General features: G+C 48.2%; 9 protein-coding genes; 6 read left to right on the top strand and 3 right to left on the bottom strand.

Annotated features, from left to right (window-relative positions):
* Positions 1-34: 34 nt before the first annotated feature.
* CNAG_04795 (adenine nucleotide transporter) lies at positions 35-1,937 on the top strand. The gene is made up of 5 exons (XM_012196822.1): positions 35-348; positions 401-711; positions 768-1,255; positions 1,315-1,639; positions 1,693-1,937. Exons 1-5 carry the CDS (start codon positions 269-271, stop codon positions 1,788-1,790), a joined length of 1,302 nt encoding a protein of 433 aa, XP_012052212.1. The 5' UTR covers positions 35-268; the 3' UTR covers positions 1,791-1,937.
* CNAG_04796 (serine/threonine-protein phosphatase 2B catalytic subunit A1) lies at positions 1,892-4,986 on the bottom strand. XM_012196823.1 has 12 exons: positions 4,670-4,986; positions 4,325-4,470; positions 4,187-4,245; positions 4,118-4,143; positions 3,969-4,067; positions 3,808-3,919; positions 3,614-3,759; positions 3,347-3,564; positions 3,166-3,294; positions 3,025-3,116; positions 2,626-2,978; positions 1,892-2,576 (listed from the first exon to the last, which is right to left on the bottom strand). The coding sequence occupies exons 1-12, from the start codon at positions 4,811-4,813 to the stop codon at positions 2,181-2,183; spliced, it is 1,920 nt and encodes a 639-aa protein (XP_012052213.1). The 5' UTR covers positions 4,814-4,986; the 3' UTR covers positions 1,892-2,180.
* Positions 4,987-5,084: 98 nt separating this feature from the next.
* On the top strand, positions 5,085-6,391 carry CNAG_04797 (signal recognition particle subunit SRP19). XM_012196824.1 has 3 exons: positions 5,085-5,574; positions 5,628-5,775; positions 5,828-6,391. The coding sequence occupies exons 1-3, from the start codon at positions 5,153-5,155 to the stop codon at positions 6,323-6,325; spliced, it is 1,068 nt and encodes a 355-aa protein (XP_012052214.1). The 5' UTR covers positions 5,085-5,152; the 3' UTR covers positions 6,326-6,391.
* Positions 6,392-6,547: 156 nt separating this feature from the next.
* CNAG_04798 (regulatory protein cys-3) lies at positions 6,548-8,614 on the bottom strand. XM_012196825.1 has 3 exons: positions 7,535-8,614; positions 7,393-7,475; positions 6,548-7,338 (listed from the first exon to the last, which is right to left on the bottom strand). The coding sequence occupies exons 1-3, from the start codon at positions 8,116-8,118 to the stop codon at positions 7,130-7,132; spliced, it is 876 nt and encodes a 291-aa protein (XP_012052215.1). The 5' UTR covers positions 8,119-8,614; the 3' UTR covers positions 6,548-7,129.
* Positions 8,615-9,758: 1,144 nt separating this feature from the next.
* On the top strand, positions 9,759-11,267 carry CNAG_04799 (large subunit ribosomal protein L14e). XM_012196826.1 has 5 exons: positions 9,759-9,859; positions 10,086-10,193; positions 10,244-10,447; positions 10,501-10,973; positions 11,051-11,267. Exons 1-4 carry the CDS (start codon positions 9,854-9,856, stop codon positions 10,600-10,602), a joined length of 420 nt encoding a protein of 139 aa, XP_012052216.1. The 5' UTR covers positions 9,759-9,853; the 3' UTR covers positions 10,603-10,973; positions 11,051-11,267.
* Positions 11,268-11,549: 282 nt separating this feature from the next.
* On the top strand, positions 11,550-13,992 carry CNAG_04800 (phenylalanine-tRNA ligase, alpha subunit). XM_012196827.1 has 12 exons: positions 11,550-11,792; positions 11,848-11,997; positions 12,071-12,163; positions 12,217-12,335; positions 12,390-12,482; positions 12,537-12,665; positions 12,718-12,833; positions 12,890-13,124; positions 13,174-13,265; positions 13,318-13,394; positions 13,443-13,502; positions 13,557-13,992. Exons 1-12 carry the CDS (start codon positions 11,625-11,627, stop codon positions 13,755-13,757), a joined length of 1,533 nt encoding a protein of 510 aa, XP_012052217.1. The 5' UTR covers positions 11,550-11,624; the 3' UTR covers positions 13,758-13,992.
* A 595-nt stretch (positions 13,993-14,587) lies between these two features.
* CNAG_04801 (hypothetical protein) lies at positions 14,588-18,534 on the top strand. XM_012196564.1 has 14 exons: positions 14,588-15,079; positions 15,134-15,411; positions 15,460-15,487; positions 15,549-15,560; positions 15,617-15,626; positions 15,673-15,821; positions 15,875-15,994; positions 16,053-16,096; positions 16,157-16,294; positions 16,351-16,494; positions 16,553-16,658; positions 16,714-16,835; positions 16,899-17,630; positions 17,688-18,534. Exons 1-13 carry the CDS (start codon positions 14,770-14,772, stop codon positions 16,989-16,991), a joined length of 1,554 nt encoding a protein of 517 aa, XP_012051954.1. The 5' UTR covers positions 14,588-14,769; the 3' UTR covers positions 16,992-17,630; positions 17,688-18,534.
* Positions 17,031-19,092, bottom strand: CNAG_04802 (ribosomal RNA-processing protein 9). XM_012196828.1 has 5 exons: positions 18,673-19,092; positions 18,551-18,624; positions 18,126-18,494; positions 17,639-18,075; positions 17,031-17,591 (listed from the first exon to the last, which is right to left on the bottom strand). The coding sequence occupies exons 1-5, from the start codon at positions 18,956-18,958 to the stop codon at positions 17,117-17,119; spliced, it is 1,641 nt and encodes a 546-aa protein (XP_012052218.1). The 5' UTR covers positions 18,959-19,092; the 3' UTR covers positions 17,031-17,116.
* Positions 19,093-19,176: 84 nt separating this feature from the next.
* CNAG_04803 (protein transporter SEC31) lies at positions 19,177-24,942 on the top strand. XM_012196563.1 has 9 exons: positions 19,177-19,622; positions 19,668-19,787; positions 19,830-19,941; positions 19,993-20,286; positions 20,335-23,581; positions 23,636-23,730; positions 23,785-23,902; positions 23,954-24,039; positions 24,090-24,942. The coding sequence occupies exons 1-9, from the start codon at positions 19,402-19,404 to the stop codon at positions 24,123-24,125; spliced, it is 4,329 nt and encodes a 1,442-aa protein (XP_012051953.1). The 5' UTR covers positions 19,177-19,401; the 3' UTR covers positions 24,126-24,942.
* Positions 24,943-25,139: the final 197 nt, after the last annotated feature.

Here is a 25,139-nt window from a genome sequence, read left to right as displayed (position 1 = left end):
AAATAAACATACGCCTACCTCATCGATCGATGATCGCCAGTTGGTCGTGGCTCATCATTCATCTTTCCTGTAAATATCGTGACGTGTACCCAGCCGGTTAGCAACAGCCATTGAATTGCCGGCTGGCGACTGGTGACAACAAGTATGTTTCCCTTTTTATTGGGTGCGTGCGGCCTTAGAGCGAGTGACAATATCCACGAATCATTTAGATCATATATATGCAGCATCTCTCCAAACTGTCTGCATCCTCTTTCATAGCGTTCACACAATGGCACCTGTACACCATCCTCCTCTGACCCCATTTGGCTCAGCGCTTGCGGGTGCCCTCGGTTCAGTTTTTGCCAACTCGTAGTATTTTTTTCCTTCATAATTGAAAACTTATCGCTGACGTCGCTCAAAGGCTTGTATATCCTGTCGATGTTGCCAAAACACGTCTTCAAGCTATCGACGACCCTCTAGAGGATATCGAATCTGATGATAAACCTGATGAGGTTTTCGCAGAGAAGACCGAAGAAGAACAAAAACGATATGTCGAAGGCAAAGCTCGTCGACAGCAGAAGAGGGAACAGGTTGTAAAGCTGAAGAAGCTGCTCGGAAAGAAACTGCAACAGTGGGGTATGTTGACAATGCTCTTAAGGATTGTGCATACGGAAGGGATATCCGGTGTCTTCCATGGCTATGGAGCAACTATGATAGGAACTTTCTCTCAGCGTAGGTTCTCGATGATTAAACTCCATGATGTAAAAAAGCTAACGTCCTTACGTCAGAATTTGCCTATTTCTTCTTTCATACCTTTCTAAGGAAGACATATCTAGCTCGTCTCACTCCCTCATCTAAGCGCGTTTCATTGTCAACAAGCACGGAGCTCTTGCTAGGTGCTATCGCTGGCGCGCTTGCCCAGATTTTTACTATCCCAGTCTCTGTTATTGCTACCCGACAACAGCTGTGGGATCCGCCGGCAAGACCCAAGATCCTTCCCGGAGAAAAGGAAGCCGAATGGAATGACAAAAGTCCTTCTTTAACTGAGACTGCTCGAGAAATCGTCGCCGAGTCTGGATGGACAGGTCTTTGGACAGGGCTGAAACCGGGCCTGGTACTCACTGTAAACCCCGCCATTACTTACGGTGTGTTTGAGAGACTTAAGTCATGGAGGCTCGCTACAAAGGGTGCCAAAAAACTTGATGTCTGGGAGTCTTTCTGGATTGGAGTTGGCAGCAAGACCCTGGCTACTGTTGTAACTTACCCTTACATCTTTGTACGTCTCTTACTTCCATTTGTTTGGGGCTGACTGACCTTGGCTGACAAACTCGCTAGGCCAAGATAAGACTCCAAGCAAAGGTCGTCGAATCGGCTCCCCCACTCTCTGAAGAAATCAAGAAGGGAGAGGCACCTACGTATGCGTCCATCGCTTCAGCCTCTCCTAGCGAATGCTCTACCGTCATTGTCGAGCAGCCCTCTTCAATTGAAAGTGGACCTTTCGCCGAATTAGAGCAGACCCATAAACATAAGCATCTCCATTCGCCTTCTCAACACTATCGTTCAGCTATCCCACTTCTTAAAGCTGTCTATACTGAGAAGGGTTTCAAAGGTTTGTACCAAGGTTTAGGTGCACAGATTTTGAAGGCAGTGTTATGCCAAGGTAAGCTTATGATGTTTGATCCGGAAATGGCTTGGGCTGACGACGATGGCTAGGCATCCTATTTGTCTCAAAGGACCAATTTGAGAGCTATGCTTGGTTATTGATCGTATTCTTTGCTAGGTTAAGGACCCGCGTCTTGGCCAAAACATGAGTCTTGAGTGGACTCGGAGAAAAAAAGAAAAAAAAAGTTTGTCGTAAACCGACTGGAGTTAGCGACCAATGGAGTGTGACGTTATGACCTTCTTCGAAGACTTGCAATTTGATATCAAAATGCATTCACAGTATCGTATTGTACAAAGTGAGGAACAAACCAAATTCCCGAACTTCTTTCTAGTGTCTTTTCATCTCAAGGGTGCACGTAGAAGGATAGATTCATAGAACACAGACAAACTCCGAAGAAGAAAAGGATTGTTGAGGCTACACAGTGTGTTTATAATGCGTATTGATTGACAATTGTTCGTGTGTTGCAGAATCAGGAAAGGGCTTAGGGTCGTTAACAAGTCGTTCAAACAATTCCATCGTTCGAAACCAGCATCTACTCTCACTCGCCTTGACCGCCCTTCGTCGGACTCGAAATAACCTCTGCGAGCCTCTCCAACTGCCCATCACCCTGGGCATCCTTACCGCCCACCACATCTCGGATCAAGTGCATCGTGTTCTCCAAACTCCTCCTTCGCGTACTCGGGCTAGTCTTGGTAGTGCCCAAAGATGTACGACGACCATGGCCGGGTCGCCAAGCAGTGAGTGGCGGACCTCCAATGGAAGGGCTGGTGGGGGTGCCAGGAGAGCCGGGAGAGCCGGAAGCAATAGCGCTGGAGATAGGAGTTCGAGGAGTACCGGTGATTGGAGAGTCGTAAGGGATTTCGCTGGGGATCTCTTCGGGGGTGGCGGGCATAATGGGAGAGGCAGAAGGTGATGCGGGCTTGTCCTCATCAGGCTATAGACACATTAGCAATGCTTAATGATAAAAAATACAGAACACTGACGTCGATGATGTCAGGGGGAAGTCTCTCATTCTCGATATCACTTTTCCTCGCGTCCTCAAAGCCCTGGATCGCTTCTTTAATACCTTCGGCGCCACTCGCAAGCATGCCAGCGGGTAAAGCATTTGAGCCAGAAATACTCTTAAGCTCAGACACCCTTTCAGATTCTTCACGCAACAGAGAGAATACTCGAGACATGCGACCAACGGCAAGAATTTTGTTCTTGATGATTTGTCGTCTTTCCGCTGCAGATTCGGCATCGGTAGGCTCGGGAGCATTAAGAGGGAACTCTTCGTCCTCTTCCTCGAGCTCTTCCTTGGTGCAACAGTTAAGAATTGCAATAAGCATATCCGTGACTACTCATTGTCAGTTCGAGTCGCACCCCTACACATAATATCTCACTCTTCTCGCCAACGAAAGGCAAACTCCAGGTGAACACATCCATAAAGTTAGGTAGCCAATAGGGATGGGGCGTACAATTGAATTGTCGGATGCTAAAACTCCATAAATGACAATTCTTTTCATGTATATAATAAAACTCACTTCATAACGTTTGACTCGTACTTCAACACAGCGGCCTTGTTAGAGTAAACATCAAGGTAGTTAGGTGCTGAAAAGATGGTCATGACGGAGGGGAAGCCAGTAGTCTTAGTTTTCCGATACATCCGATAACTTGTTCATTTCTCAGCATGTTTCCGATCATTTCAAGACGTTGAACACTCACCCGGCATCTTGAGCCTCGTGAGCTCGAATAATAGAGAGCAGGTTGTTCCTCTCCAAGAACTGACATGCAGCATTATAAGTAAAGAAATAACTGCAACCTCGAACGTGATTGTGCAAAAAGTTCTCGTTTGTCTTTTCTGAGCCAAAGTCTTCTAACGGATCAGCCCAAAGGATATCGCACATGAGACCTTGAGTGGGAGGCTCTCGGAACCGATTGATCTGACATTTTTATGAGCCGTGCACTCTTCGATTGAAACGGGAAACGTACAGATCGCAGATCATCGAGGGTATGAAGCTCTGGCGACAAGCCACCATGGATGCACAAGAATTGCTTGTTCATAACTGCCGCCAGCGGCAAGTTGCAGAAACTTTCCATGCAGGCATTGTAAACAGTCTCTGAGTACTTGTGCTTGCCTAAAATATCGTTAGTTATGACCGTTTAGGGCAGCAATTCAGACTTGCACTCAAGCTTGAAGGTGAAATAGTCGGTCAAGTGTCGGCACTCGTGATTACCTCTCAGTAGGAAAAGAGTATCGGGATACCACATCTTGAGCGACCACAAATAAAGCACACACTACAAAAAACTTGTTAACCTAAATTTCAATAAAATCAGATAGGCATACCTCAATAGAAAAGTATCCTCGATCAACGTAGTCTCCCAAAAAGAGATAACGAGTATCTGCCGGATTCCCACCGACCTCGAAGAGCTTCATCAAATCGTACTATCCCAGACTCAGCAATTGATCACTAAAAGATTAAGCATAAAACACACATATTGACCGTGAATGTCACCGCACACTATACCCCATCAGTGATATGCACGAATCTACTCGTAACTTACCAGTAATGGGCGCGTCAACTTCTAGCAAGTTTGGTTCTGATCTCAAGAGTTCTCCACCTCTGTGTCGCATGTCAGTTTCTGCCCCATCATCGCGACCGCCAATCGCCAGGACCGGCTGAAAGTGCGACATAGACCAACTTTTCAAGGATATACAAAGCTTGCTCTTCAGTCAATCTCCCTTCTCGATAGAAATGGTTCTTTAAAAATGCAATATCGGGCTTGGTTTTATCCACCTTGGACCAGAATTGGTCGTCGGTCGGCACGTACATCGCTGGGGCTTGAACCTATGATCACGAAGTATGTTGTCAGCATGCACAAACTTCAGAAAGTTGTTATATAGACCATAGACTGTTTCTTGTGCCTAGCTGGTTTCACTCGCGCTTTCGCAGACAGTATAGCGATTCCCCCCACGATTTTGAATGATTAACCTCCACGGTCGCACACGCCACCGCCTTCACCGCTTTATCGTCTCACTTTACTTACATCTTTGATGACCCTCTCAGTGGTGCTAACGATTTCACCGTTCTCAAGCTGGTGCTGGGTAAAGTCGATCTCCGGGATAACGAGATTCGAGCGGTTGTTGATGGCCGCAATGGCATTAGCGGTCTGAGTGGCTGGGGAAGCCATGACGGAAATTGACTGTTTGGTGGTAGGAGTGGGCGAAGACGCAGAGGCCAGGATAAATGAGTCAACTGTGCAGGTGAGAGATGGAAGGAAGAGGCAGCCCAGTCAATTAGTGGAGGGAGGAAGGAAGGAAAACGTCACGAGAGCTGGGTATATCCAGAGAAGGTTGATGGAGGATAATAGTGAAATCACGGGTGGGGCCTCCACCGCGCTGGACGACGCGCCACCCCACTTATCCCCGACATTTCCCGCCTATGACCTATCGGCATTTACACGTCCACTCGCGCACCTCACAACAATCCATACTCCCTTCGCTGCACCAGCATAGATCCGCACACCACAATGCCGACCGTAGAAGACTATTTCGACGATGACACCGACCTCCCTTTGCCCTCTTCCTCCAGACCCACGCTTCCGAACACTGGTACCCGCGGAGCGCTCCTCGAAGAGATCACTTCCGACGATGAAGGAGACATAGATTTCAACAAGCTAGCAGAGCAAGGGCGGGGGATATTCGGAGAGAATTCCAAGGCGCCAGCACCTTCAGCTCCAAGCTTTAATGCGAGCGATAAGGGAAAACTCGCGGTTAGAGATGGAGATCAAAATGTAGTGGGCGGAGGACCGACAATCAACCCTAATACGCCAATGGGAGGACTTATGGGTGATATGATGAAGCTTCAGGCCGCAGACGAAGAGAGACTGGAGAAATTGAGAGGAAAGTTTGGGAACGTGAACATTGGAGCTGATCCGAGTGTCTACAAGGAGTGAGTCATACCGTAACTGATTGTCTGTCAACGCGAGAGCTCATGGGAGCCAGCTGGAACGTTGTCTATCCGTTGTATTTTGACGCCAAAGTCTCAATCAACTCTGGTCGACGTGTTCCCAGAACATCGGCTGTCTGGTGGCCGATAGCAACTCAAATCGCCGAAGCTTGCAAATCTCTAGGCCTTCCTAGTGTCCTCGAAGTGAGTCATGCTAACTCTTGTAAGGTATAGGAGAGGCTAATTCCAAACGTAGCCCGATAGATGTCATCCAGCAGATTGGGAGAATCCTGGTCGAGTCAAAGTGCAGTTTGTAAAAGACGGCCGGTTTATTAACCCGATCATCAAGAACCGTACCCAACTGTACAAACATATTTCAGACCAAATCCGTCAACGAAATCCTTCCATTGTGTTTGATCCTACTGCTACTGCCTCTCGACGTCCGCAGCCTTTCTCCTCCGCCTCAACAAGCAAGCCAACAAAGAAAAGCAAAGCCAAGGTTAAACAATCTTCAAAAGCCCCTCGACCCATCGTCAAACTTCCCACTCGACCTCCACTCCCACCCGTACCTGTCCCTAATCCTGATGATCGATTGCCATTTAACTCACCTCTGATTCCAATGGGAGTTATCATTGCGGCGATCAAGCGAGAAAAGGCTGAAGAGAAAGAAAAGAAGAAAGCTGGTGGTGGCGAGGGTACCGGAGAGGCCAAGGCTCCGAAGATGAAGAAGATTGTCGTTAGAGGCAAGAGATAAATCGGGGTATGTCACTGTTGTTGGGTTTCAAGAAGAGCATTGAATGCATTTGTATAACGCCAAGTATATCTTATGTACAGCTGCTGGTTGATTTGTGCATTTTATTAAAGTTTAACACAAGGCCTAATAGTTCCGTGACCATTCACTACCACCGCAGCATCCGCTTCTGCAGTAAGCAAGATGTGTGAGACAAGCATCGTTGTAACGATGTAAATCATGTTATTCGGGTTTGTTGCTGCTGCTTCTATTTCCACGGCTTAACAGAGCACATTGAGTGGGTAAGTCTGCACGTGGTGCATCTTGTCTGAGCATGATCGACTTTCGCTGGCTTCTTCGAGACCCACATAGTACCAGAAAGACACTTTATTTCGTTTCTCCCAGATCTCCTCGGTATGATCCGCCCAGTATAGCAGACATCCCCTAATACGTATGTAGGAGAGTGCTTGTATGATTATTGACCGGTCGCAAAAACACTTCCTTCTGATACACACTTATATCATGTTATTCACTAAAAGACGTGCAACGTTCTTCTGCATTCCGCCCTTTCTCTGTTCTTCCTATACGTACAAAAACATTCGTATTAAAGACCAAGAATCCAGACATACGGCCTTAAACCGAGTGGAGGAAGACAACGACCTGATTTTTTAATTCGAAATCCGATCGAAAGCATAAATCAAAGTAGATAAAGGAAAGGCAAAAATGAAAGTAACTCATCTACTCGAAAACAATTAGCTTGCTATAAACAAACCCCAACCCCTTACAATCTATCATGATCTACTCGTACAACCCACGACATTTGTCACCCTACTCGTCCCGCTTCCTCTTCCCTAAAGCGGCCAAAGCAGCCTGAAGAGCATCTTGTCCTTGTGTGTCGTGACCGGCACCGACGACACCAGCAAGAGCAGCTGCACCAGGGTTTGATCCGTTCAGAACGATGGCTTTAAGTAATCGGTTCTCGTTTTGGAGAGAGCTGTTTTCGGCGGTAAGAGATGCGACTTGGGCTTCAAGTTCCTCTACAAGATTTCCCACTTAGTAACCAACACATCCGAAAGGAAACTGACACGTACTGGCTCGTCGCTCAAGGGCTTGCTCACGTTCCTTCTTCTTGGCTCGGAAACGAGCAGATGCCTCAGTGTTTCTTCGTCGCTTGCTGTTAAAATATCAATATTAGTTGACCGACTAGGTAAAAGACAGAAAAGCATAACGTACTCCTCCTCGATGTCGTTAGGGTTCGCACCCATCTGCTTTAATTTTTTAGCGCCTGACGGTTTGTCATCGGCAGGAGAGTCTTCATAAGCACTAATGGTGCTCGCACTTGACACGACATCCTGGGCTGTCACAGATGTTGCAGGCAAAATGGGGCTCTGGTGGTGCGCATTGGAAGCAGAGTTGGTGTAAGGAGCAGGAAGGGGCATGAGATAGTTGCTTATTGTCTCAGCAGCGGTCTGTTGTTGGGCAGTGGTAGACGAATGGCCCATGTAGGCAGCAAGGAAAGACTCGAGGGTGGGCGCAGAATGTTTGTCATCTTTGCTAGCGGATGGAATTGGTGTAGCTACGATGGCAGGGGTAGGCGCGGGCGCAGCAGGAGCAGACAGCTGATTATGGGCAGCTTGTTGCTGCTTCTTCTCTTCATCCTGAGGGGATGGCACGCTGCCAAAGTTTCGGAAAAGCTCATCGGCGTGGAGAAACCCCCAAAAAGCTTCTTCTTGCTCTGGGTTCATACCGGACGAAGGGGGAGTGTTACCCGGAATGGCATTGAGAGCTTGAAGGTGTTCGGGAAGGTCGGGGAACATGGCTGCTGGTGACTATGTCGCGAGTGGAAATGAGTGGAGAAACTGGTCAAAGGATTGACAATGAAGGGTGTCGACGAAGACACGTGCGTGTAGGCTGTGGGAAGCCGCTATTGCAAAGGAGACGAGGATTTGTGGTTTGTTATACAAACGGGTGTCCTTTATAATGGGCCTGCAAGAGAGATGCGATGGCACGATGACAATGAAGTTCGGGAAGAGCGTGACTGTCCACGAATTTTGATGGGGCTGAGCAGGCGCGGGATGTGACTTGGCGTGGGGTTGGATGGGAACCTTAAGGGTTTGATGGTGCTTCTTGCGGGATGTTTTGTTGAGCAATGCTCTTTTGTGGAGGTAGTGGTGGTGAACAAAGAGATGCGAGGGCGACTGCCAAAAGGATGGACCGATAACAGGAGCGCGTTGCCGATCACAAGGTGGAGAGATGGATGGAGATGAATAATAAGACGATTTGGAATTCGAGTAGCGGGCTTTTGGAATATCCCCCTGCCGCTTTTTGGAATTGAAAAAAGGGTCCAACTAGTCATAATTGCCGCTTTCAGTAATTATTTGGGCGCTAACCCTGGACAGACGTATGCCACAACCTATTGTTTCTCATATCGCCGCACAACTGGCGCCTCTTCCACAGAAATGTCCGCCCTGACGCAAGCCTAATCATTGCACAAACGTTGGAAGGCACACGACTAGAAAGCTGGTGGACAAAGTAGCTGACGTGTGTTAATTACCCACAATTGCAAAATGCAATCACTAGCTACTACTACTAACAGCAGCAGCAGCAGTTCGTCTGCCAGTTCACCTTTGATCCACCACCACTGCTGTCGTCATGTCGATCGCTGCTGTTCGACCATATGCATGAATTGAGGCTTTCCCTTTACCGCTGTCGTTATACTTTTACATGGGGTCCATCAGTCATTCAACATTAAAAACAAAACAAACCGTTCAGCAATCCCAATGGCCAATGAGTCAAGGGAGAAAACGGCATACAACAGAAAAAGGCATGACGCTGAAGTAAATAGCAGCCACTCATTATTCTTGAACTGCCTTCAAAGAAGAAGATGTCAAGAAGGAAGAAGCCTACTTATCTTGCTTTGAAATGTTTGCTTGAGGAATACCGTTGTACTATTGTTCTTTTCAATTTGAACGGTTATTAGTCATTATCTAGCATTAATACTGACATGCAAAGTATCACTATAATACAGTAAATCATTGGAGAGTTTGTGGTTCAATAACTATCTTCTAACGAATAACGTCTCCTCATATGATACCGTCCCGCCGACGATAATAACATCGACGCTGAGCCCGATAAGAATAGAAGCGAGCCGCGATGTTATTCAATGAAATTGGTCCATTGGATTCAAGGAGGAAATTGTTGGAGAAGCAGCAACACCGCTTGAAACGAAATAGACATGGTTGCTGTTCTCTTTTGTGAGCAAATTCGAATAAAGAGCAATGACGCAGCACGGACAAATAGCCCAGGCAGTGCCGACTTTGAATGAAAGCTGTTCGTTCATATCGGCGTTAAGGACAATTGTTCAAAACCCGACAGTAATTTATTCTTACCTCCCCTTTGTGGCCCGACGGGGTTATACGAAACGCCGAAGCTGCGTTTCGTGCGTCGCTCGCGGTTTCCCGAATCGCGAGGTTTACCTGAATGAAAGCTCTCCTTAACCTTCAAGTTATACTTCTCTTACCCCTATTTCTCTCACCTTAGGACTCGGACGAGATGGTGGTGAGTTGACTGCCGATAATTCTTACGATAATGAGGAGGGAGGCGAAAAATGGAAGAGGGAATCGACAAGCAATAGCACAAATAAAAATAGCAGGAGGAAAATACAAGCTGAAAGAGCTTCAGGAGGAAACTGGAGGACCGAGAAGGGGAGGCGTTGGGCGTTGGGCGTTGGGCGTTGGGAAGAGGACTGGGCTGGCGACAGAGGCAGAGGCTGACTCTGTTATAGCAATCTACCTTCAAGCGTTTTGTCGAGGTTGGCCGAGTTGTCCTCGTTAACGAGGGCCCTTCTGCTGGCAAGCTCGCCGTGATTGTTGAGATCATCGACCACAACAGGGTACGCTAGATGCTGTCCTTGAAAGTGTAACACGCTGACATTTGCTTCAGGCTCTCATTGACGGCCCCACCACCTCCGTTTCCCGTCAAGCTTTCCCCTACCGAAACCTCATCCTCACTCCTTACACCATTGCCTCTCTTCCCCGAGGTGTCGGTGCTGGTCCCCTCAAGAAGGCTATTGAGAAGGCTGGTGTTTTGGAGAAGTGGGAGCAGAGCGGATGGGCTAAGAAGTTGGCTGCCAGGCAGGTCAGGAAGGTGAGTGCTGGATAGGATCTTTCACCACAGGCGGCTGACTAGGTTTTCTACAGAATGCCACCGACTTCGACCGATTCCAGATCCAACTCGCCAAGAGGGCTCGAAGGGATGTCGTCCGTAAGGCTTACGTCAAGGAGAAGAAGGCTTCTGCTTAAACGGTAGAGCTGGATGAGAGAGGGTATACGAGGGATGAAAACTACTTGTAGACGACGCTCAAGATGGCTATCTGCAGTGTTTTGACATGACATTTCCGATCATTCTACTGGGATTTTCTGCTGGTTGCGAGGACAAGATGTGGAACTTGTTAACGGTCAAGGTGGAAAGTCTACTTGGCTAGGGGGTGATAGCCTTCTCTGAAGACGATTGGGCCTAATCTCACCCCTAGTTATTCATTGGGACGCTTCCTGTTAATGACCAGGGCATCCGGTTTGTCACCTCAATCGCCCTATAACATTACGACTTTGGACATCGACTTTCAACCTACTTGTTGTTTTAACGTGAAGGAACAATGGCGGCGCTGATTCGCGTAAGGAGCATCGTTCATGTTTGCAACATGTGTGGCATGTTTGTATATCGTACTAACTCATTTTTCATTTCTGTCAGTTGATGCTCTATCAGTCGGTTGCGTTAATGTCCCTACGTATAAACATTGTGACTGTCCACTGCAAGTCCATATGGTACTATGTTCGCCGTTGAACGGCAAGTCCAAAATGTCAGGTACCAATTCTGTTAACCATGAACCACAAATTGTAATGAAGACAATCTTGCTCCATGCTACTGTAGTGCAACTGTTCGTTCCAGTCCACACACTACGACGTTCACCCAGTCGCCATTGTCGCAGTTTGGCTTTTGATCTTTTTTTATCCTATAGGAGGTCATTTGCGTCTTTTTTCTATATCAGATCATGAGGCTCTCGGACATACGATAGACGATTTATCCCATGCGTGTATGTGCTGGCATATACCCATGTACTGCAGTATCTTTGCCAATGCTTCATTGATCGCATTTGTGGGCTGCCAAAATTAGGCGAATAGTTGGTTACGTAAGTGATAAAAGCTCGAGTCGCGAATGAAAGTTAGACACAGCGCCCGTTCGTTAGCAAGCGAAGAGTCGAAACAATCTCAGCTTAATACTGACTGTTCTCCAACTATTCGCACGCTTACCTTTATCAGTCGCAATGTCCCTGCCTACCCCAGAAGCTCTCCAACATATAATCCTTCAGAGTCTCGAAGCGTCCGGCTCCCTTTCGGACTCCCGTGAATTGGCGTACAATGGCAGGCTTTTACAGTCTGCTGAGGAACAGGGCGTTGTAAGGGCTGTCTTGGACAGTTTGGCGAGCAAGGAGGTGCGTACTACCAATAAAATTCGGCAAAAGCAATGGTAGTTAATGGTTTATCTAGATGGTTGAGTACAAGCAAATCACCACCACCACGTACAGCCTTACTGAAGAGGGGGAAGGTATCACTCAAAATGGCTCGCACGAGTATAGAGTGTGGGAAGTGCTTCCTGTGAAGGGTCAGGGAGAGCCCGTCGGTATCCCTGAACTCAAGGTGAGCAATCTATTTAGCCGCGAAGCGTTGTCTGGTTGGCAACATGCAATATAGGTACTGATCATTTGCCCAGAAACGTCTCGGTGACGAAGCTACCAAGGTTGGTCAGATGCGAGCGTTCAAGAACAAATGGATAGCGAAGGATGGTTCCGGTTTCGTCCGTGCGGTGAGCCCATATGTTGCTAATCGTGAAGGACGTATTGCTGATTCGAAGTTAAGGCTGAGGCGCCTGTGGATGAGACTGCCGTACAAATGAAGGAGATCAAGGAGAGCGGGCTGGTTGCAGGCGGTGAAGCCGTTGTCAAGGAGTTGCAAAAAAGAAAATTGATTCAACCTAAGTAAGTCATCTATTCAATACAGTGAAAGCGACATACAAGTCTCACATTTCCCAGGAAGTACATCCACTACTCTATCTCCAAAGGACCTCAGTTCTCTACCGAAGTCAAGCAACTCGAAACCGACCTTACTGTTGAGATGCTGCAATCGTATGTGTAATCCAGCGTCCGTAAACATTTACATAACCTAATGGGATAACGCAGAGGTGCTTGGAAAGATGCTTCGTTCAAGCAGTACAACTTCGCCGCTGCAGGTCAACCTACTGATGGTGGCGCTCTCCATCCATTGCTGAAGGTTCGAGAAGAGTTCAGGACCATTTTCTTTGACATGGGGTATGTGCCTTGGCTGAAGAAGTGGATACTCGGTCCCTGATGGAACATTCAGTTTCTCCGAGATGCCTACGAATAAGTTCGTCGAGTCTGCCTTCTGGAACTTCGATGCCATGTTCGTTCCTCAGCAACATCCTGCTCGAGAGATGCAGGACACCTTCTACGTTAAGGGTGCGCATATATCGGACTTCTGAATAATACTTTTAGGGGCTAACAGTCTGCTGCAGACCCGGCCAAAGCCCTCAAGCCTGATACCGACTATTACGAGCGGATTCGAAAGATTCACGAGGAAGGAGGTTACGGATCCATTGGCTACCGAGCACCTTTCTCTCGGGAGGAGAGTGAGAAGCTCTTGTTGCGAACACACACCACTTCTGTCACTACCGACATGCTTTATAGGCTCGCAAATCAGCCGGGAGGGTTCAAACCAGCGAAAATGTTCTCTATCGACCGAGTTTTCAGGTACTATTTTACCATTAATTCGACGCGCATTTGCTTATAATTTCTTTAGAAATGAAACTGCCGATGCTACCCATTTGGCTGAGTTCCACCAAGTGGAAGGCCTTGTTGCCGACTACGATATCACTCTCGGTCACCTCCTTGGTACGTTTCCCTCAAAAATGCGCCATCTGCTCCACTAATATGGTATATCTAGCGTTCATGCAAGAGTTCTTCTCCAAGACTGGTAACCACAAGCTGAGGTTCAAGCCCGCATATAATCCCTACACTGAGGTACGCCTACTCTGGTAACCATGTAAAATGACCCTCACACGATTATAGCCCAGTATGGAAGTTTTCTCATACCATGAAGGCTTGGGCAAGTGGATTGAAATTGGCAACGTATGTCTATTGTTGTTTATAATACACATAACAGCAGCTGATGTGAAGCTTCAGTCTGGTATTTTCCGCCCCGAGATGCTCGAGCCCATGGGCCTTCCGAAAGGGGTCCGAGTTCTTGGTTGGGGTATGTCTCTGGAACGTCCTACTATGATCAAATACAAGATCCACGATATCAGGACGCTTGTCGGGCACAAAACGGATTTGGATCAGGTAAAGAAAAGGGCGGCGATCAGGTTGGAGAAGGGCGATGACTAGATGCATGTAGATTCTTTGGCGGATACGCTTCGGATGCCTCATTCCCAGGCTGCGTTATGTGTAATATCGTGCTGCATTGTTATTAGTGTTGTTGTTTGAATGTTGCAGATAGTTCGAAAATCCCGATTTGTCTAGTCATCACAACTTATTAATAGCTCGATCGGGCCTGGACCTGCCTGGGCCTTCGGCGGAAAACTAGTAGCCAATGTCCATCGACGGAGGATCTTGTGCCGAGCCCCACATCAGCAAGCAGTCTTTTGCCTTGCTGGCTGTATATGCGTATATATATATGCCTTATGCGTCAATTGTCCATATGCCCCCGATTTTATCTCGAATTTCCACATAGTTCTTGCCCTGGGCTGTATGTGCCATTTCTGTCTGGCCTCAGCACTTTCCGTTTTATATTTACATTTAAATAAGAGAAGAGAAACATCAGAGGCCCACAAAATGTTCGTTTATCGCTCAACGAGATCTGTGTAATCGAAAAATTCTGGTGCCCCCACCACTTCTCAGCCCACGTCTGATGGTGATTATGAAGCTGATGTCGAGTCTCACAACGTGATTTGACAAGTGAACGAAAACTACGAGCCGAATTTATTAGACCTCTATCCATAAATTACAGTCGATCCTATAAATAGAGTAGAATGAGAGCAGCTGAAGTGCGACCAAATGATCTGATGATCTAATAATCTAATAATCTACCAACACCCCCCGCACCCTGCTGTATCTTCGTTACAACAAGGACTAGATTTTGCTGATGCAGTCCAACCCAACTTTCACAGATGAAGAGACCAATAAGAACTAAAAAATTGATCTAGACCAGCTCCGCCAGATAGCCACCAGCCAGAGATCGGGGCGCGTCGCGTAGCATGGCAACAGTAATTTGATGCGCCGTCTATCTTCCTGGTTCGCCCATGTTTCTGTCCCGTAAGACCATAATATTCAGCGTTCCACGTATCCTCGATCTTATTTCTATCCATTTATAATTTTTTCCGATAGACCAACGCTAACTATGGCCTCATTGTCGAGGCGCTCAATATTACGCACCCTTTTGATCACATCCCCACTCATCTTCATCGGCCTGTTCGTTTCCCTTAAGCCTTCTGAACCAGTTGAGGATGAAGATGTGGCTAGCAGAGAATGGTCAGAAACTCTTGCATCGCAGAAGCATGGAAACTGGTGGAAAGGCATCCATAGAGGGGCGAACTGGAACCCGCTAGACTGGGCAAATAACCCGATGCTCAAAAAGGAAGCTCCAGATGGTGACAGGGACGGATGGGTAAATTTCGATGAAGAGCTGAAATGGACCAAATATGAGGGTGGTGAGTCATGCCATTAAGTCGTTTTCAAGATATAACATGCCAATCATCTATCAGGCGTGGCGGGCTTCCAAGTATTTTCCAACCTATATTTAACAGGCGGAGCTTTTACGGCGATCACCCCTTTTCCTCCAAACGATCCCGCTTCCTCACCTTTTACAGACGATGAGGAAGAGCCTACCGTAGAGTCCGAAAGTCCTTTTCCAGACACCAAGTTCATCATATCCTCCGGAAAGCGAGGTATTGCTGCTGAACATGATAGATGGAGGATAGAGAAGCCTGAAATGGCAAGATTAGAGTTCGGTCAGATGGGTTATAAGTTGGGCGGAGTGACAGTAAGTCTTTACGGACAGTGTTTGCGCTGCTGTTGACCTACGTTACAGTTCATCTTCAATGATGGTCCAGGGCCTGGTATGTATCACATTACTTCATAAGAGGTGTAGGAACTAACTGCTCATCCTTCGGCGCTTAGAGGGCTATCTCGGTGAGCGTCCATCTGACAGGTCACTGAGATTCAGCTAACGCTCTCGATCTGGCCAGTGTTTTTCAAGTGTGTCATCTACCATTACTTCAGTCCTTTAACTAACTTCCATCAGACATTTCGCCACAGAGGCCTTTCTTGGCGCAGCACGCGTTCTTGCATCAACTTACTTAACTGACACTCTCCATCAGGTGTCCCTACCAAAACGAATTTGGTTCCCAAGATGTGGTGTAAGCCCTAGCTGGAGAGATGAACGAGGAGAAAGTAAGTTCTCTAGCTTGAAAGCATAGAAATAGGAACCTGCTGACAGCAATCAGATTCTTGGTTCCTTTCTCGTGCTTTGCCTTCTGCTTCTATCGAAGATGCTACCCATTTTACCGACCGTAGCCTGGCAGGGATCACAATTCAATTTGAAAAAGTTGTTATAATCGATCGCTGTGAGTAGCCACGGGTAGATTTCAGTTTTGTATACAAACTTAACAGAAGACTGACCAGGGGCGGCGCACTCTATCGGCGATGACAATGGCAAATGGGGCAAGGCAAGTTGCCTTTGAACGAGGCAATTGCTTTTGCTAACATGTTACACTCATGCGATGTAGATGAACGTCCTTGTTCCCACTGTCTTCGCCCAACCGAACTTTTTTGATGCTTACCGTCAGAATATAGCCAAGTCGTTTGGTATCACTGGAACCACCAGTGAGACATCGCTGCCAGTCGTTGTATACATTGACCACCAAGTACGTTGATTCAGTATTGATGGCCCAGCCAGCTCATTTTTCTGATCCCCTTTCAGACAGAAATTCCTGCTCTTCGTCCAGAGGACCATATGGGTCTCATCAATGCCTTGAAGGGCCTGACTCCGTTGGCTGAAGTTCATGTCGTGAAGTTGAAGGGCATGTCTAAATCTAGACGAATGGAGTTGTTCAATCGCGCACGTGTATGTTTATCACTCTGCTCTCTTAGGCGAGAGATGCTCAGGCTAATATGACATTTAGATTGTTATAAGCTTACATGTGGAAGAACTCATGCACGCAATGTGGATGCCCGTGGTCCCCGGCCAATCGAGTGTCATCGAACTGTTTGAACAGGGTGGCTTTCAACGTGGGTTCTCCGTCACTCGTATACCGAGATATAAATGCTGACTGTCTGTCTGCAGGTGACTTTGAACTCATGGCCACTTCTATCGGTCACCAATATGTTGCAATTCAGTACGATAGGGTCCTTCCCGAAGAAGAATGGCGTATTGGTGGCCCCTCCGTAGGGGAAGAAGCTAAGAAGGTAAGCTGATGATTGACTTGAAGAAACTACCACAGTAAGATCGTTAATGATTGTCATTGATAGGGTGAGATAAGAATCAGTCCAGGAGTGGTGATTCGAGTGGTAGAAGATATCTTGACAAAGGATGACGAGAACCCGGCGATTGATGGCATCTGAGCACTGTTTGAACTATTCGTGGTGCTCAGATTTCCTTTTCTTCCCACATGTAAACATGATGCGTTCTCTTTTCAAAACGACCAAAATAATTAATATGTACACAGATCCATACAAGTCTACTAAGTCTAAATCATCATAACTTTGCCTTTCCCATCCAACTCGAGCCTCGCGACTAACACGCCGTTTTTCGCAAGCTTATCCCTCATCCATCGACCCAGTCTGGGTTCCTGGCCTACAGCAGCAACCAACAGAATTTCTGACTTTGCCTTTGTACTTTCCTTTTCCCCTGACTCCGGAAGGGAAGCATGAGATATAGTCTCATAAGGAAGAGAACTGAGTTGGAGAGAGTTGACGAACCCCTTGGCAGGTATTTCGACATCAACATAAGAGAAAGACTTCAATTCTTGGTTCAAAGCCCACAATCTGATTTGGCCATCCCAAGATCCAGAAGCAAAAAGGTTGGTACCTCTTAAAGCTGCAATGGAAGTGATCCAGCAGGGAGTGGAAATAGGGTTTTCTGCGGTGATCGGTGTGAATCCATGAGCGAAAGCCTGAGTGAAGATGGGTTTTTTCTTTCCAGTGTGCCAAAGAAGGAGAGATCTATAAGATATGTTAGACAGGATAAATTGTCAGAAACTGATACGTACCCGCTATCACCACCAGAGACGAAATGCTGATCATCAAGCATGCAAACACAGTCAACTGAACCTTCCATAAATTCTCTTCCCTTCCCGTGCTTGTCCTTCTCCTTTTCCGGCTCAACACCCTCCGTCCATCCTCCTCCCAAACGTTCCTTCCTTTCCGCGGGCATTAAACCCTTTAAATCCTCCCGAGTCTTTCCACCTGCTCGGAAGACGAGCTGAACTTCCTCCTCGACTTTCCACCATCGACATGATCGATCTCGGGATCCAGCCGTGACAGCCAAAGTGGGTTTGAGAGAAGAGACAGACGGGATAGAATCTTGATGGCCAAAAAATGTGTCGATGACAGAGAGCGTAGAAAGGGAATGAAGAGCAAGATGACGGGAGAGGGAGGCAGAGAGGATGTGGTATGACGGGTTGTTGAGTGGCGAAAGGGCAATTGACTGACACGGCTAATCAATTTAATCCACCAAAAAATCATGTTATAACTCACAGTGACAGCATCCTTATGGCCCTTTAATCCAGTCACCCACTTGGGCTCTCTTCCACTGACATCCCATACACCCATCACCTTATCCCTTCCTCCACTAACCAGCCATTTTCCGTCTTCACTCGCTGCCAGACATAAGATCTCTCCGCTGTGGCCATTTTCTCCACCCTGGGCATGTCCGAAGTTCTGACCGGCTCGACGTAAAGTGGAAGTCGAATGGCGGATGATGGAGCCTCGCTTGGTGGAAATGAAGATATAGTAGGGTGTCAAAGTGGCAGATGTAGGAAGATGAGATGATGTGGGGATGAAATGGGATGTTGAAGAAGTCAAGTTAGGCGTGATGAAGAGGTGTATACGGCCTGATACTTCGGCCTGAGGTAGGCGTTAATCAGTCATTGTAAAGAACGGATATGAAAATGGTAACATACGACATCCTTCTGAAGACGAGACGCAATAAGCTCTCTGTCAATATCAGCAGCGTCATAGTCTTGATCCGCATTGTCTTCACACTATTAGCAGAGTGGGAAACAGTAAAAGAAGAAGATCTCACCAGCCTCTACTTCATCTCGAACTCTAGCAAGATATCCCTTGGCCAACCTGACTCTCTTCTCCGCTGCCGTCTCATTTTCATCGATATACTCTTCATCACTCATTGCCACATCCTCCCGACCCTCTCTAAAATCCATCAAATCAATATCAACGGGGCCATTGTCGCCCTCGGCGTCCGAAGAGAGATTTTCATCGTTGTCTTCATGCTTTTGCTGGCGAGACGCTGAAGGACCTGAACGATTGTTCCTCTTCCGCTTCTTCTGGGATTGAAAAAATGGGTCAGGCATAGCGGATTCTGCGGTTCCGAATGGATCTGGGTACAAGATACGGCTGTGGGAAGTGCGACGAAAACTCCTAAAGAGGCGACTTTGAACCTTGGAGGAACGCCGACGAGTGCAGGGCAACAAATAAAAGACCTAAAAAGCTGACAATTGCCACGTGGGGAGTGGAGGTTGCAAAAATGGTTGGTTGTTGGCAGCGGCGGGCGCGTCCGCGCCTCCGGAGTCATGTCCGTCAGAAGGCACGAGAGTACTCTTTCAGTGCCTAGTTGTTATAGCGGCCCCTTAGTAAATAGGCGCGCCCCACAAGGGGTCGGGCGTCATCAGCGCGCTGGAGACTGCCCTCGCTCGGTTCTCGCTCTCTATCCATCCCTCAATCTCCTTCCATCCATATCTTTCCTTGCTTCTTCAAACCTCTTTTACCTACACAGGCGCAAGTCGCCAATCGCAAAATGAAACTCAAGGACATCTCACGCACGGCAACCTTTGCTTGGGATAACACTTCCTCTTCAGCGCCCCTCCTCGCAACCGGTGCAGTCGCTGGTGCCCTCGACGAAAGCTTCAGCAACGAATCTCAGCTCGAAATCTGGCAGCCAGACTTTGAGGATGTATCAAATATGAAGCTCGGTGGTGAAGGCAAACCCCCTCTGGGCAGCATCACCGTTAACAGCCGGTGAGTTCCCGTTCAATACTGTAGTACTCAATTGACGTGCCATAGATTCAACCAGCTCGCATGGTCAACACCTTCCACTACCCACATGAAGGGAGTGCTTGCCTCAGGTATGGAGACTGGTGAAGTTAATGTGTTTGATCCCTCCAAGATTGTTGCTGGTGCTAGGTGCGTCTTCAGTAGCTTAACGCGTCGCTAATATGACATTAGTGCGGACGAGGCACGAATCTTCAAGAGTGAAAAGCACACTGGTCCAGTTAGAGGCCTTGATTTTAACTCTATCCAGAAGAATCTCATGCTTACTGGTGCTGTCAATGCCGAGGTACGACGTTTTCGTAGGACATAGCTCGGATATTTCTTAACCCTTTCACAGATATATATATACGATCTCAACTCTCCCAATAACGCGCCTATCCCTCCCGGACCGACCTCTACCAAACTCAACGAGATTACGGCCCTGCAATGGAACCCTACAGTATCTCGAGTGTTCGCCGCATCGTCATCTTCAGGCTTCACCTCTGTTTGGGATTTGAAGGCTGGAAAGGAGATTGTTAGTTTGCAATATGGCGGTGGTGCCGCTAAGGGAATGGAGACTGTTGGTGGTGTGGCCGGCCTTCAGATGGGGAAAAGAAGAGGTATGAGTGATGTTTGCTGGCATCCAGAACAGGCAAGTCGTTTTGAGTTAGGAACGGAGTATCATGTTGATCCTTTTTAGGCTACTCGACTTATTACTGCCTCCGAAGATGACGAATCCCCTATTATCATGCTTTGGGATCTTCGTAACACCCGAGCTCCCGAAAAGATTCTCAGCGGTCATCACAAAGGTGTTCTTTCCGTTTCATGGTGTAAGCAGGATGCCGACCTCCTGTTGTCATGTGGCAAAGACAATCGAACATTGTGCTGGAACCCTCAGACCGGCGAGATTATCGGTGAACTTCCTACTAGCAACGATTGGTCCTTCCAGACCTCTTGGTGCCCTAGAAACCCCGATTTACTCGCTACAGCCTCATTTGACGGTCACATTGGTATTCACTCCTTGCAAACAACCAGCATTCCTCCCCAGTCTACCGAGAAGCTCAGTGAGGCGGCTACCGCAGACGATGTTTTCGGTGCACTTGGAAACGAGCAGCCCCAGGATGAAACTGCCAACATCTTGTCTCTCAAGCAACCTCCCAAGTGGCTTCGACGTCCTGTTTCAGCGACGTTTGGCTTCGGCGGCCTTCTCGCTACCACTTCCAATCTTCCTGCAGCATCTGGTAAACATCAATCTGGAGTTGTTCACCTGCGGACTGTCAGTACCGAGCAGGATGTTCTCAATCGCGCCAAGGCTCTAGATCAGACTGACGGCCAGCAAGAAAAGCTTGCAGGGTTCTGCTCTGAGAGGGCCAAAGACGAAGATGAAGCGTGGAAGGCTCTGCGGACTCTTTTCAAAGCTAACTCGAGACAGGAGCTTGTGCAATTGCTTGGTTTCTCTCAGGAGGAGGTTGCGAAGAAGGTGCAAGAGGCTATCAAGAAGTTCCCCAACGCCATCAAGGCAGCTGGTGACGCAACTCCGGTCATTGCCCCACTAGAAGCGGAAAGTGTCAAAACTCCCATTGCCGAGAAGCCTGAAGCTATCGAAGACGTTAGCACCGCGTCCGATGTTGGTGTTGAGTCTCATGCTGACGATAAATCTGAGAAGTCCGAGACAAAAGAGAGCGAAAAGGGCCTTTTCGACGATGAGACTGCTCCAGGAACACCTGCCGCTGCAGCCGCGGCCGATTTCTTTTCCTCGATGGCTTCTGGAGCTCTGCGAAACCCTCAGCTTGACAGTATCATCTCTCATAAATCTGAAGCTGCGGACTCGTCTGTTGCGGCTACTATCGGCAGCCGTGCCTCATCCGTGAGAGACGAGATTGTCAACAAGGAGAACACCTTCCAAATCTACCCTGAAGGTGAGAGTGATGTCGACAAGCTTGTTACCCAAGCCTTGGTTGTGGGTGACTTTAAGTCTGCTGTGGATGTCTGTCTTGCTTTTGAGAGATTTGCGGATGCCCTTCTCCTTGCTGTTCGAGGTGGTTCCGACCTTTTGCAGTCCACTCAGAACGCCTACTTTGCTCAGCAGACCACGACTCGTCCTTTTCTCCGTGTCTTCCAATCTATTGTGACCGAGGACCTTTTGGACATTGTTCAAAACGCCGATTTGTCAGAATGGAAGGTCGCCTTTGTTGTTTTGTGTACATTTGCCAAAGATGCCGACTTTAGCAATCTTGCTGAGCAAATTGGCCAGCGACTTCAGTACAAATGGCGAGTGCTCTCTGCCTCCGACAGTCCCGAAGCCAAAGCATCCGCCAAAGTTGCCCGCCAGGATGCCACTCTTTGCTATCTTGCGGCTAAAAAGCTTGAAAAAGTCATCTCCATATGGGTGGATGAAATGGCTGAGGAAGAGGAGGCCGTTTTTGCTACTCGATACACTTCCCATGCCCAGGCGCTTCAGTCATTCATTGAAAAGGTTTCCGTTTTCAAAGCTGCTACCGGCTATGTTGACGAAGACTTGCTTATTCCTACCGAGTCGGTAGCCGCTGCTGAGGCCGGGGCAAGAACTTACAAGCTTGCCAGCTTGTACGACAGATACTATGAGTATGCTGATTTGCTCGCTACTCAAGGCTTAGTGGATATTGCTGCCAAGTATGTGAAGATGACTCCTGTTGACTATAAGGGCAGTGAACAGGTGGGTGAGCTTGATAAGGCCAGACAAAGAATCTTGAGCGCTGCTGGTGAGAATGTCGGTACTAAGGTGGCCCAAACAATTGGGAAGACCCAGAGTACGGCCGGTTCTTCCATCGCGAGGGGTTACGCGCCTGCCCAACCGGCGTCTGCCTATGCGTCCTCCCAGCCCACTTATGCCCTTCAGCAGCCTGCGTCTTACGCCGCTTCAACTGCGCCAGCTTATCAACCACCGCCGGCCGCCAGCGGACCTTATCAGCCTGCATCCACTTCGACCGCTTATGCACCTCCTCAACCTACATCGTCATACGGCGACTCAAATCCTTACGCCCCTGCAACCATCTATCAACCATCTTCTGGGTATGCGCCTAATGGTTATCGACCCAATGACCCTCAGCCGCAAGGATATGGTGCTCCTCAGCCCTCATTCACCCAAACTCAGGCAATCCCTCCCCCCCCTCGTGTTGGTCAGACCAGTGCTCCTATCAGCTCTCCTCCTTTGATCCCAGGCTCGCAACAACGGGGTATCTCAGGATGGAACGACGCGCCTACCTTCGCCCCAAAGAGACCTCAAAGTGCTGCCAAGGACGTCAAGAAGGCTTCTGCTATTTTGTCTCCTTTCCCCAACTCTCCCGATCCGCTTGCCGCTGCTGGTGCCGGGTTGAACACTGTAGGGGGGCCCCCTCCCCCCGGTAGGTCGCCTCAGCCTGGTGTGATTCCTCCGCCTCCTAAGAACGCCCGACCACCTTCTGTTGCCGCGAAGTTGCAACCCCCCCCTACTGTTCAGCAACAGCAACAGTTCCACCAGCAAGCGCAACATCAACCACAGCAGCGACAGCAGCAGTTAGCCTCTCCTCCAGCGGCTGCCGGCCCTCCTCCTTCCGCCTTCTCGCGTCCCCCTCCCCCTGGTGCCCGAACCGGTCCTCCACCCGGAGTTCTCGCTGGGCCCCCTCCTCAACGCGTCTTGTCCCCCTCGGGACCTGGTAGGGTCGGCTCGCCTCCAGGAAGCCAAATAAGGCCACCTTCAGCTTTCCAGAGGCTCCCCAGTCAACCCAGACAAGTGCAGTCTCTTGATGGTGGAATTGCGGGAATGGGCGGACCCCCTCCCCCTGGCTCTAGAATGGCCGGGCCTCCTCCTCCTGGACGGTCAGCTACGCCTCAGCAGCAGCAGCGACAGCAGATGCTTCCTTCTGCTACTTCACCATCTCAAACGAGAATTCAGTCATCTACTTCTGAGCAGGTAAAGCCTCGACACCGTGAGTGCATTCTTTTTCTTTGTGTACAAAAGGAATTGACATTTATTGATGAAGCCTCTGGGGATCGATCCCATATCCCTGAAGCTTCAAAACCCATTTATGAGATTCTCTCCAGAGAACTTACAAGGGTGAAGCAATCCAATATTCCTGTATGTGCCGTCACAATTATGTACAATCTTAAACACTAATTGAGTATTGCATAGCCTCACGTCAAACGAATTGTGGATGACACCGAAAGACGGCTGAACATTCTTTTCGATGGACTCAATAATGAAACAGTTCCAAAGCAGGCGGTGGATATGATGAACGAAATTTCTAAGGGTCAGTGAACCTTTATTCCCTGTCAGCCCTTCTTGGCTAATAATTCAGCAGCGATTGCTGCCAGAGATTTGAACGCGGCGTTGGCTATGCATGTGGAATTGTTGACTACTGCCAGTGGTGATATGACCTCTTGGGCTGTGAGTCCATCACTCTTTCATACCTCAGTCCAAAGCTAATCAATATATAGCCCGGAGTCAAGCAGATCATCAGACTGGGGGCATGAAAAGGAGGGAGTGGATAGACATGAAGACCTTGTCCAAATAGCTTGAAGATGCGTATGACAAATGAATATGGCTCTTGCATAATGTCCGCCCGATGCAGGGGATGTCAGTGCCAGTAAATGCGAAAATGCAACATTCTCATATTACTGGCACTGATAGGCTGGCCTCTAAATTCCAGATTCTAGACCTCAGGAGACTAGTCAGTGAGTGTTGGACCAGACATGTTCTTGGGAAGCTATGATCTGCTATTTGTACATCATTCAGTACACTTGATATAAGGAACCAATAAAGCGACCCATGACTCGATGAGAAACGTTCGAACGTCGGGAGCTGCAGCAGTGAGGGCCAGAACCCGAATCAAAGATGAAAGTGAGCGCCGACAGCCGGCAGAGTAAGGCACGAATAAGGCCCGGCGTACAACCATTCAAGCCCGCCCACACAATTGATGCCGAGAGCTGAGAGCTGAGAGCTGCGAGCTTTTATGATCATCCAACGACGGAACACCCAATATCAACAAGGTCCAAGAAACTGTTTCACATAACATCATAATATCATATCTGGCACATATATGACTAATCCTTAGCCACCGCAAGGCACAATAATGCATGTACTTCTTGAGGTCCGCGACAATAGGATGCCCCGTCGTATTGTCTACTATGTAGGGTCTCAGGTCTAGTAGAAGTAGTATAGTGGAATGGGTAGTACGTACTAGATGTACGATCGCCGTACGATAGTAGTAGAGTTGGACTTTCGTTGGTGGATGGATGGTAGTTCGTGATTTGGTGGACGGGCATTAATAGCTTCATTCTGCCCGTAACTTATGTCTTCTGTAGGCCATATCTCCTTGTTGTCGATGGACAACCTTGGCTGTGCATGACTACCGGTGACGGTTGTTATGGGAAGTGCGACATCTTTTAGGGGTAAGCGGTTGCGTATTCAATCAGCCCAGATGAGGGCAAAAGAAGGCATCCAAGTCCATTAGCTGTCCAGCAGTTCATAACGAGAGTAGTTCACCG

The sequence above is a fragment of the Cryptococcus neoformans genome, chromosome 10 (genome assembly GCF_000149245.1).
Source record: "Cryptococcus neoformans var. grubii H99 chromosome 10, complete sequence".
Lineage (NCBI taxonomy): Eukaryota > Fungi > Basidiomycota > Tremellomycetes > Tremellales > Cryptococcaceae > Cryptococcus > Cryptococcus neoformans.
Note: the sequence above shows the minus strand (reverse complement) of the source record. Positions and strands in the feature narration are given on the sequence as shown.

Coding starts and splice junctions, on each gene's coding strand:
- CNAG_04799 (XM_012196826.1), top strand. Junction 10,194..10,243: donor AGATCATCGACCACAACAGG/GTACGCTAGATG, acceptor CATTTGCTTCAG/GCTCTCATTGACGGCCCCAC. Junction 10,448..10,500: donor CTGCCAGGCAGGTCAGGAAG/GTGAGTGCTGGA, acceptor GGTTTTCTACAG/AATGCCACCGACTTCGACCG.
- CNAG_04796 (XM_012196823.1), bottom strand. CDS start 4,813: ATGGCTTCCCCAGCCACTCAGACCGCTAATGCCATTGCGGCCATCAAC. Junction 4,471..4,669: donor CTGAGAGGGTCATCAAAGAT/GTAAGTAAAGTG, acceptor TCGTGATCATAG/GTTCAAGCCCCAGCGATGTA. Junction 2,577..2,625: donor TTCCCCCTGACATCATCGAC/GTCAGTGTTCTG, acceptor ATGTGTCTATAG/CCTGATGAGGACAAGCCCGC.
- CNAG_04803 (XM_012196563.1), top strand. CDS start 19,402: ATGAAACTCAAGGACATCTCACGCACGGCAACCTTTGCTTGGGATAAC. Junction 19,623..19,667: donor AGCATCACCGTTAACAGCCG/GTGAGTTCCCGT, acceptor GACGTGCCATAG/ATTCAACCAGCTCGCATGGT. Junction 20,287..20,334: donor TTTGCTGGCATCCAGAACAG/GCAAGTCGTTTT, acceptor GATCCTTTTTAG/GCTACTCGACTTATTACTGC.
- CNAG_04800 (XM_012196827.1), top strand. CDS start 11,625: ATGTCCCTGCCTACCCCAGAAGCTCTCCAACATATAATCCTTCAGAGT. Junction 12,164..12,216: donor GTTCCGGTTTCGTCCGTGCG/GTGAGCCCATAT, acceptor TTCGAAGTTAAG/GCTGAGGCGCCTGTGGATGA. Junction 12,666..12,717: donor ACCATTTTCTTTGACATGGG/GTATGTGCCTTG, acceptor TGGAACATTCAG/TTTCTCCGAGATGCCTACGA.
- CNAG_04795 (XM_012196822.1), top strand. CDS start 269: ATGGCACCTGTACACCATCCTCCTCTGACCCCATTTGGCTCAGCGCTT. Junction 712..767: donor GATAGGAACTTTCTCTCAGC/GTAGGTTCTCGA, acceptor TCCTTACGTCAG/AATTTGCCTATTTCTTCTTT. Junction 1,640..1,692: donor GAAGGCAGTGTTATGCCAAG/GTAAGCTTATGA, acceptor GACGATGGCTAG/GCATCCTATTTGTCTCAAAG.
- CNAG_04802 (XM_012196828.1), bottom strand. CDS start 18,958: ATGCCTGACCCATTTTTTCAATCCCAGAAGAAGCGGAAGAGGAACAAT. Junction 18,625..18,672: donor TCGAGATGAAGTAGAGGCTG/GTGAGATCTTCT, acceptor AATAGTGTGAAG/ACAATGCGGATCAAGACTAT. Junction 17,592..17,638: donor GTCTCTGGTGGTGATAGCGG/GTACGTATCAGT, acceptor CATATCTTATAG/ATCTCTCCTTCTTTGGCACA.
- CNAG_04798 (XM_012196825.1), bottom strand. CDS start 8,118: ATGTTCCCCGACCTTCCCGAACACCTTCAAGCTCTCAATGCCATTCCG. Junction 7,476..7,534: donor CCTAACGACATCGAGGAGGA/GTACGTTATGCT, acceptor ATATTTTAACAG/CAAGCGACGAAGAAACACTG. Junction 7,339..7,392: donor AGCCCTTGAGCGACGAGCCA/GTACGTGTCAGT, acceptor GAAATCTTGTAG/AGGAACTTGAAGCCCAAGTC.
- CNAG_04801 (XM_012196564.1), top strand. CDS start 14,770: ATGGCCTCATTGTCGAGGCGCTCAATATTACGCACCCTTTTGATCACA. Junction 15,080..15,133: donor ATGGACCAAATATGAGGGTG/GTGAGTCATGCC, acceptor ATCATCTATCAG/GCGTGGCGGGCTTCCAAGTA. Junction 15,412..15,459: donor ATAAGTTGGGCGGAGTGACA/GTAAGTCTTTAC, acceptor CCTACGTTACAG/TTCATCTTCAATGATGGTCC.
- CNAG_04797 (XM_012196824.1), top strand. CDS start 5,153: ATGCCGACCGTAGAAGACTATTTCGACGATGACACCGACCTCCCTTTG. Junction 5,575..5,627: donor GATCCGAGTGTCTACAAGGA/GTGAGTCATACC, acceptor CATGGGAGCCAG/CTGGAACGTTGTCTATCCGT. Junction 5,776..5,827: donor GCCTTCCTAGTGTCCTCGAA/GTGAGTCATGCT, acceptor TTCCAAACGTAG/CCCGATAGATGTCATCCAGC.